The sequence below is a fragment of the Bufo bufo genome, chromosome 2 (assembly GCF_905171765.1).
Source record: "Bufo bufo chromosome 2, aBufBuf1.1, whole genome shotgun sequence".
NCBI classification, from domain to species: Eukaryota; Metazoa; Chordata; class Amphibia; order Anura; family Bufonidae; genus Bufo; species Bufo bufo.
Window position 1 is genome coordinate 410,508,680 of NC_053390.1, and position 10,152 is coordinate 410,518,831.

At 42.2% G+C, this 10,152-nt stretch overlaps 1 protein-coding gene across 1 annotated transcript in view; it reads left to right on the forward strand.

Moving 5' to 3' along the window:
• IGFBPL1 (insulin like growth factor binding protein like 1) overlaps nucleotides 1-6,267 on the forward strand; it is a 51,312-nt gene extending 45,045 nt beyond the window's left edge. Inside the window, exons 3-5 of the mRNA XM_040420344.1 lie at nucleotides 1,846-1,962; nucleotides 2,082-2,241; nucleotides 6,038-6,267. Of these exons, the coding sequence (XP_040276278.1) occupies nucleotides 1,846-1,962; nucleotides 2,082-2,237 (273 nt within the window). The 3' untranslated portion in view covers nucleotides 2,238-2,241; nucleotides 6,038-6,267. The remainder of the gene's footprint in view (nucleotides 1-1,845; nucleotides 1,963-2,081; nucleotides 2,242-6,037) is intronic.
• Nucleotides 6,268-10,152: the final 3,885 nt, after the last annotated feature.

The window sequence follows — 10,152 nt, forward strand, 5'->3', positions numbered from 1 at the left end:
AGATACATCAGACCACTGATGTAAAGAGCTGCCTCAGCCTCCTCCCTGCTCTACCCAGGGATTATGATCCTGAATACAGCTAATAAGATCTTCAGCTGAATCTCTGTAGGATTGGAGACATGAGGAGACATGAAGTACAGAGAGGAGGGAGGGGTGTGGTAATGAGCAGCAGCACTTGTATGCAGTCTCCATTACCACAGCCCCACATTATCACAGTCTGTCCTGTCTCTCCTCTGTGTACTTCATGTCTCTTCATAAACTCCATTCCTACAAAGATTCAGATTGAACCATATTCAGAATAATAATCTCTGACAAGTACAGCAGAGAGGAGGATGAGGCAGCACTTTAGCTCAGTGTTGTGAAGTAACTTGTCCTGCCGTGTGATTAGGACAGGTTTTGTGTGTACTAATAGGACAGTGGCCATTTTTTTTTTCCTAATGATTGCTCCCTAGACAAAACAAGCCATTATAACTAATGAAAGGTATTTGGGAATATATTTATGCAGAATTAATATGTAACTATTTTCATTTTCTTAATTTCTGGAGTACCCCTTTAAGTGCACTAGAGGCAGAGGTAGATAGTGCTATCTATATTGAGCTGTTTCCAAGCTCACCAATCTGCCCTAAGTGACAGATGTAGTGGTCTCCAGGTTGGATTCTACCGCTGTCACAGAGCAGAGATCGGAGGCTGTGTAGTAGCTCAATACAGAAAGCACTTTACAATGAAGCCTTGCCTCCTAGGGAGGAGCAGAACATGGAAGAATTGAATTTTATATTCACACAATTCCTGACAATAAAAGCTCAATGAAAGGTATATTTTTCCTGCTCTCCCTGCCCTTTATCTAGTGCAGTCAGCAGTTTAGCAAGGCCAAAACTGTTCCCTTTAAGGCTCCATTCACACGTCCGCAAAATGGGTCCGCATCCTTTCCGCAATTTTGCGGAGAGGGTGCGGACCCATTCATTCTCTATGGGGACGGAATGGTTGCAGACAGCACACAGTGTGCTGTCTGCAGCCGCAATTGCGGAGCGCGGCCCCAATTTTGGGTCCGCAGCTCCGCAAAAAGATAGAGCATGTCCTATTCTTGTCCGCAGCTTGCGGACAAGAATAGGCATTTCAATGGGGGTGACGGGCGGGTGTGTTGCGGACCCGCAATTTGCGGGTCCGCAACACACCACGGACGTGTGAATTAAGCCTAAGAAACCCTTGATTGTATCACAAAAAAATGTATTTTACTGTAAACTGCTACAGTTTTCTGGTGCAGAATTCATGCAGAAAATCTGCAGATTAGGCCCAGTGATCACGTCATCACGTCTGGGATTTAATGGAGGTTAGATGGCACCTCAATGCAGGGTTTTGTGGATGTCAGGAGATGGTTCCCAAAAAAAAAAAAATCATGTCTGGCAATTACAGTGCAGAGGGCACGGCAGATGAAGAGAGCTGAGCCTCTAGATGTAACAGCATTGCTCCTGTTTCTCCTAAAGACTCATTTGCATATATTAAAATTTCATGCAGGCACATATGAACATGGGACCAACTCAGATGCTTTAAGCTGCAAAGCGCACATGTAACAGGTCAGCCAGTTTCATAGGTACAAATATGCTGACAGATGCTCTTTAAAGTGGTGGATGATATATGATATCTGTCTGTCCATTTCTCGTCATTGGGCAATCTTTCCATACTCCTCCATACACATGCAAGTTTGGATAGACCAACTATACATGCTTTTTTTTTTTTAAAGGGCAGGGGATAAGGTGTTTCCCTATTACCCTATGAAATGTATGATCTACTGTATATCTTCTTATTCAGTGTGTACAGGCCTTTGTTACATATTTATTATTTTTGTAGGTTACGGAGTCTCAAAAGGGAATAAGGCTGTTTGAAGAGCTTCCTGGAGACAGAGTCAATGTTGCTGTTCAAGTTCGTGGTGGACCCTCTCGTCATGAAAGCTCTAGTTGGGTTATGGTGAGTTCAGACAATTTGATATATAAAGAGAAACATGGTCAATGCCACAGTAATAATTATGTGATTAATATTCAGTGATAATGTATGTCATTTGAAAAAAAATCTGGCATTTTCTTTAGATAAAGCCATTGACAAAAGAAGATGAAGGAAATTACCAGTGCCATGCAGCTAATATGGTTGGAGATGCCTTTGCTGAAGGGTCAATCAAAGTTTCAGAACATAGCATACGCAGGATGAAGAAGAACCATCATTCTAGCTCTGAGGTCATTGTTTAATCAGGTATTTGGAAAATTCTAAATAACATTGTCAAAAATTCTCAAAATTAATGTCTAAGGCCCCTTGCAGACGAGCGTGTCCGGATAAGGTCTGGATGCGTTGCGGCAAACCCGCGCGAGTAGGTACCCAATTGCAGTCAGTTTTGACTGCGATTGCTTTCCGATGTTCAGTTTTTATCACGCAAGTGCAATGTGTTTTGCACGCGCGTGATAAAAAACTGAATGTGGTACCCAGACCCGGACTTCTTCACAGAAGTTCAGGTTTGGGTTAGGTGTTCTGTAGATTGTATTATTTCCCCTTATAACATGGTTATAAGGGAAAATAATAGCATTCTGAATACAGAATGCATAGTACAATAGGGCTGGAGGGGTTAAAAAAATAAAAATAAATTTTTAACTCACCTTAATCCACTTGTTCGCGCAGCCGGCATCTCTTCTGTCTTCTTCTTTGAGGAATAGGACCTTTGATGACGTCACTGCGCTCACCACATGGTCCATCACATGATCTTTTTTTTACCATGGTGATGGATCATGTGACGGACCATGTGATGAGTGTAGTGACGTCACCACAGGTCCTTTTCCTGTGCACAGCAAAGATGAAGACAGAAGAGAATCCGGGCTGCGCGAACAAGTGGATTAAGGTGAGTTACATTTTTTTATATATTTTTTTAACCCCTCCAGCCCTATTGTACTATGCATTCTGTATTAGGAATGCTATTATTTTCCCTTATAACCATGTTATAAGGGAAAATAATAATGATCGGGTCCCCATCCCGATCGTCTCCTAGCAACCGTGCGTGAAAATCGCACCGCATCCGCACTTGCTTGCGGATGCTTGCAATTTTCACGCAGCCCCATTCACTTCTATGGGGCCTGCGTTGCGTGAAAAACGCACAATATAGAGCATGCTGCAATTTTCACGCAACGCACAAGTGATGCGTGAAAATCACTGCTCATGTGCACAGCCCCATAGAAATGAATGGGTCATGATTCAGTGCGGGTGCAATGTGTTCACCTCACGCATTGCACCCGCGCGGAAATCTCGCCCGCGTGAAAGGAGCCTAACAGATCATTTTATGATTCACTTTAACACCAATATCTAACTTCCTTCTAAACCACAGACAAAGAGGTCCAAGTTGATAACATCTATGTTGTTGATTGCAGAGCTTGTGCAATGAAGAGTTACTTTTACTATTTCTGTATGTCCATAAAGTACTTGGAGTTATTAACGCTGTCACCATAAATTTTATTATCTCATTAACAAAATATTTTCTCTCTATGGCAAAATATATTTTACCTTGGAGAGCTGCACTTTTGTCAAAGAAGGAAGCTGACGTTTTTTGGTGGAGTGAGGCTTTAAGAAAGCTGACCTATCAGGTTAAAAGCAATGTAAACCCTGATATGACTCCTAGGAGTGACAATAAGAGTCCTGATTATCCAGCCCACACAGGATGAGTAACAGCTCTCCTTATATCATTGTCTGTACAATCATTGGCTGTCCTTCATCCTTTGTGGACGGGGTAATCAGGACTCTTTACAATCTCTCCTAAGAGTCCTGTCAGGATTCACTATGCTTTTAAATCTTATACAGTTGCAAGAAAAAGTATGTGAACCCTTTGGAATGATATGGATTTCTGCACAAATTGGTCATAAAATGTGATCTGATCTTCATCTAAGTCACAACAATAGACAATCACAATCTGCTTAAACTAATAACACACAAAGAATTAAATGTTACCATGTTTTTATTGAACACACCATGTAAACATTCAAAGTGCAGGTGGAAAAAGTATGTGAACCCCTAGACTAATGACATCTCTAAGAGCTAATTGGAGTGATGTGTCAGCCAACTGGAGTCCAATCAATGAGATGAGATTGGAGGTGTTGGTTACAGCTGCCCTGCCCTATAAAAAACACAAAAAATTCTGGGTTTGCTTTTCACAAGAAGCATTGCCTGATGTGAATGATGCCTCGCACAAAAGAGCTCTCAGAAGACCTACGATTAAGAATTGTTGACTTGCATAAAACTGGAAAGGGTTATAAAAGTATCTCCAAAAGCCTTGCTGTTCATCAGTCCACGGTAAGACAAATTGTCTATAAATGGAGAAAGTTCAGCACTGCTGCTACTCTCCCTAGGAGTGGCCGTCCTGTAAAGATGACTGCAAGAGCACAGCGCAGACTGCTCAATTAGGTGAAGAAGAATCCTAGAGTGTCAGCTAAAGACTTACAAAGTCTCTGGCATATGCTAACATCCCTGTCAGCGAATCTACGATACGCAAAACACTAAACAAGAATGGATTTCATGGGAGGGAACCACAGAGGAAGCCACTGCTGTCCAAAAAAAACATTGCTGCACGTTTACAGTTTGCACAAGAGCACCTAAATGATCCACAGCAGTACTGGCAAAATATTCTGTGGACAGATGAAACCAAAGTTGAGTTGTTTAAAAGAAACACACAACACTATGTGTGGAGAAAAAGAGGCACAGCACACCAACATCAAAACCTCATCCCAACTGTGAAGTATGGTGGTGGGGGCATTATGGTTTGGGGCTGCTTTGCTGCGTCAGGGCCTGGACGGATTGCTATTATCGAAGTAAAAATTAATTCCCAAGTTTATCAAGACATTTTGCAGGGGAACTTGAGGCCATTTGTCCACCAGCTGAAGCTCAACAGAAGATGGGTTTTGCAACAGGACAACGACTGAAAGCATAGAAGTAAATCAACAACAGAATGGCTTAAATAGAAGAAAATACGCCTTCTAGAGTGGCCCAGTCAGAGTCCTGACCTCAACCCGATTGAGATGCTGTGGCATAACCTCAATGAAGCGATTCACACCAGACATCCCAAGAATATTGCTGAACTGAAACAGTTCTGTAAAGAGGAATGGTCAAGAATTACTCCTGACCGTTGTGCACGTCTGATCTGCAACTACAGGAAACGTTTGGTTGAAGTTATGGCTGCCAAAGGAGGTTCAACCAGTTATTAAATCCAAGTGTTCACATACTTTTTCCACCTGCAATGTGAATATTTACATGGTGTGTTCAATAAAAACATGGTAACATTTATTTCTTTGTGTGTTATTAGTTTAAGCAGACTGTGATTGTCTATTGTTGTGACTTAGATGAAGATCGGATCACATTTTATGACCAATTTGTGCAGAAATCCATATCATTCCAAAGGGTTCACATACTTTTTCTTGCAACTGTATATCACAGGGCTCAGCTTCTCTCCCTCTATTATGTCCTGTTCTCAGATGGAGGCGCATAAAACACAAGACAGGTTCCATTTAATAGTGATTCTGTCATTTGAATACAACTAATTAGTAATTCTTCTTGCAGTAACTGAAGGGCAATACTGAGTCATTTAACTGACCCCTTCCCGACCTCCACTGTAAATATACAGGGAAAGTCAGGTCTTTAAAGATGGTACCCACTCAGAATCTGCACAGTCACCAAAGCCGCCAGGTGCCTGCTGTTTTAGACAGAAAACACCTGGATGCATTGTTGCATTGTCTGTGATCGGCGATAATGTTGATTATGGATTTTTATCCCCTCAGACGCCATGGTCAATTGCAACTACGGCATCTGAGAGGTGTTTCCTTGGGAACGTTGCACTCTCTGGGCCCAAAGCTCCCCTGTGCCAAGCTTTAAGGAGTTGTAATGAAAGGCTTACGGGAACATTTAAGATATTTTATGCGCCTGGTACAGTCTGAAAAGAAGCTTAGACGTGTTTTAATATTTTGATCCAATAAATATTATGGGGACGTCTCTAATCTTGGTTTGTTTGTTTTTTCTACAGGCTTGAAGAGCATTGGGTTTTTACAACATTTTAATTGCTTCATTATGTGTAAGACATGTAGAAATAGTTTTATATTGTTGTTCTGATGTTTTTGTACAATCTTTTAAATAGAAAAATGAGTTTAATAAAATTTCATTACTAAAAACCATTGGTGTAAAGAGGAGAAAATAGTGGATAAAATAAAAAACTAGTGTTGGGCGCGAATATTCTAATCGCGAATGTTAATCGCGAATATCGGCACTTTGAGAATTCACGAATATTTACAATATAGTGATATATATTTGGAATTTTGAATATTCTAGTTTTTTTTTCCATCAGTAACCTCCCTTCTTGCTTGTGGGCCAATGAGAAGGCTGCAATGTCTTTGTCTGAGCTTAGCAACATCCCTAGCAACCAATGGGAAAGTTGACTACCCCTTACTATATAAGAACCTCCCCAGCAGCCATTTTCTACAGTTCTGATAGAGACAGCAGTGTCGTTGCTGTGCTCTGTGCTTTCCACACTACATTAGATAGATAGTTAGATAGCTTATATATACAGGGTGGGCCATTTATATGGATACACCTTAATAAAATGGGAATGGTTGGTGATATTAACTTCCTGTTTGTGGCACATTAGTATATGTGAGGGGGGAAACTTGGTTTTAACGTAACTTTATTCTTTCATGAGTTATTTACAAGTTTCTGACCACTTATAAAATGTGTTCAATGTGCTGCCCATTGTGTTGGATTGTCAATGTAACCCTCTTCTTCCACTCTTCACACACTCATAGCAACACCGCAGGAGAAATGCTAGCACAGACTTCCAGTATCCGTAGTTTCAGGTGCTGCACATCTCGTATCTTCACAGCATAGACAATTGCCTTCAGATGACCCCAAAGATAAAAGTCTAAGGGGGTCAAATCGGGAGACCTTAGGGGCCATTCAACTGGCCCACGACGACCAATCCACTTTCCAGGAAACTGTTTATCTAGGAATGCTCGGATCTGACACCCATAATGTGGTGGGGCACCATCTTGTTGGAAAAACTCAGGGAACGTGCCAGCTTCAGTGCATAAAGAGGGAAACACATCATCATGTAGCAATTTCGCATATCCAGTGGCCTTGAGGTTTCCATTGATGAAGAATGGCCCCACTATCTTTGTACCCCATATACCACACCATACCATCAATTTTTTTGTTCCAACAGTTTTGGAGGGATCTATCCAATGTGGGTTAGTGTCAGACCAATAGCGGTGGTTTTGTTTGTTAACTTCACCATTCACATAAAAGTTTGCCTCATCACTGAACAAAATCTTCTGCGTAAACTGAGGGTCCTGTTCCAATTTTTGTTTTGCCCATTCTGCAAATTCAGTGCGCCGATCTGGGTCATCCTCGTTGAGATGCTGCAGTAGCTGGAGTTTGTAAGGGTGCCATTTGTGAATAGCTAATATCCGCCGAAGGGATGTTCGACTAATGCCACTCTCCAGTGACATGCGGAGAGTGCTACGCTGTGGGCTCTTGCTGAATGAAGCTAGGACAGCCACTGATGTTTCTTCATTAGAGACAGATTTCATGCCTCCACATTTTGGCAAATCCAACACTGAACCAGTTTCACGAAACTTAGCAAGCAGTTTGCTAATTGTAGCATGGGAGATGGGTGGTCTCGTAGGGTGTCTTGCATTGAAATCTGCTGCAATGACCCGGTTACTGTGTTCACCAGACATCAACACAATTTCTATCCGCTCCTCACGTGTTAACCTCGGCGACATGTCAATGGCTGTAAACAAAGAGAAACTTGTAAATAACTCATGAAAGAATAAATTTACGTTAAAACCAAGCACACCATTGTTTTTCATGTGAAATTCCCAATAAGTTTGATGTGTCACATGACCCTCTTCCTATTGAAAAAACAAAAGTTGGATTCAAAATGGCCGACTTCAAAATGGCCGCCATGGTCACCCCCCATCTTGAAAAGTTTCCCCCCTCACATATACTAATGTGCCACAAACAGGAAGTTAATATCACCAACCATTCCCATTTTATTAAGGTGTATCCATATAATTGGCCCACCCTGTATAATACAGATAGTCAGTGTAGGTTATATCCTGATATAGTGTAGCTGTTGCAGTGCAGTGTGATAGGTTCCGCTGTCCATACATACATGCTGACCTGCTAAAATGTAAAGTTTCACGTATTGTGCCAAAATATTTACATCATTAGTGCCGATTAGAGCAACCGCGAATATATTGGAGCACTCTAACTGCATATAAAGCCATTTTTAATTTTCTGCCATGCCAACCATTTTCTCCAGTCTCAGGAAACTTCTAGCAGCTTTAAAAATGTAGCAAAAGTGACCCACGCCTGTATTTCACACGCATTACGCGAATATTACATTGCCGATTTTTTGCCATCAAGTAAATAATCTCGAATTCGTGAATTCACGAATATATGACGAATATTCGCCCAAATATTCATGAAATATCGCAAATTCGAATATAGCCCCTGCCGCTCATCACTTATATCAACACACGTGTCTGAAAATGTCATTCCATATTTCAGAATGAGTCTGTTTCTGCACCTTGTGCATGGCTTTCTACAACCCTCTTCAGATGAATGTGACAGTCACACAAATTTCTGCAAATCTTGCACCTGTGAATATACTCTTACGCCACAAGATTAAGCAAAACTAACAAAGAGCACTTTGGCTTCTATTGTGCAGATAAATGTCTAAAGCATATCATTCAATGTACACTATATGGAGAAAAGTATTGGAGCGCCAATCTTAATGGGCTTCTGTCACCCCACTAATTTTTTATTTTTTGGGGGGTACTTATAATCCCTATACTGCGATTTATCCATACATAATGTAATTAATCATTTTGGTTCAGTAGATACTGCAAAAAACGTACTTTTATAATATGAAAATGACCTGTCTACCAGCAAGTAGGGCGGCTACTTGCTGGTAGCAGCCACATCTTCCTTTCATAAAGACGCCCCCTCCACATGTTGATTGACAGGGCCAGCGGACGCTCTTGTTCTCTGCTGGCCCTGTCTGCATTCAAAATCTGGCGCCGGCGCCGTATCTGTTTTCAGTCGGCGCAGGCGCACTGGGGGGAGGGCGCTCGCTCGGCCGCTCCTTCCACAGTGCGCCTGCGCCGCGTGTAGATGTGACGTCACCGGCGCAGGCGCATTGAGGATGGAGCGGCCGAGCGAGCGTCCTCCCCTCAATGCGCCTGCGCCGACTCAAGACAGGTACGGCGCCGGCGACAGATTTTGAATGCAGACAGGGCCAGCAGAGAACGAGCGCTCGCTGGCCCTGTCAATCAACATGAGGAGGGAGCGTCATTATGAAAGGAGGATGCGGCTGCTACCAGCAAGTAGCCGCCCTACTTGCTGGTAGACAGGTCAATTTGCATATTATAAAAGTAAGTTTTTTGCAGTATCTACTGAACCAAAATGATTAATTACATTATGTATGGATAAATCGCAGTATAGGGATTATAAGTACCCCCCCAAAAAAAAAGAGTTTAGTGGGGCGACAGAAGCCTTTTAATGTGTTTCATACAGTCCCATTGTAACAGGTGTATAAATTCCAACCTCTCGCCATGCAGTCTGCCTTTACCAACAAATCATAAAGTTACAGAGTTGGGTCCCACACTGCCCTGAAGAGTTCCAAACCTCCTCCTTGACAGCAGCACAAAAACTGCTTCATGGCCGTGCTGCTGCATTCATGCCTTACATCACCAAGAACAATGCCAAGCGTCAGATGGAGAGGTGTAAAGCATGCTGCTACTGGACTCTGGAGCAGTGGAAACATGTTCTATGGAGAGATATATCCCACTTTTCTATTTGGCAGTCTGATGGATGAGTCTGGGTTTGGGGAATGCAAGGAGAATGTTACCTGCTTGATTGTGTGACAACTTTAAAGTTTGGTGGAGTAAGGATCACTTGGGCACTATGGATTTATTTTCAGGGGTTGGCCTAGGCCCCTTAGTTCCAGTGAAGGTAAATCTTAATGCTTTAGTATACCAAGACATTTTGGACAATTGTATGCCTCCAACTTTGTGGGAACAGTTTGAGGAAGGCACTTTTCTGTTCAATCATGATTATGCCCCAGTGCAGAAAGCAAGGTCC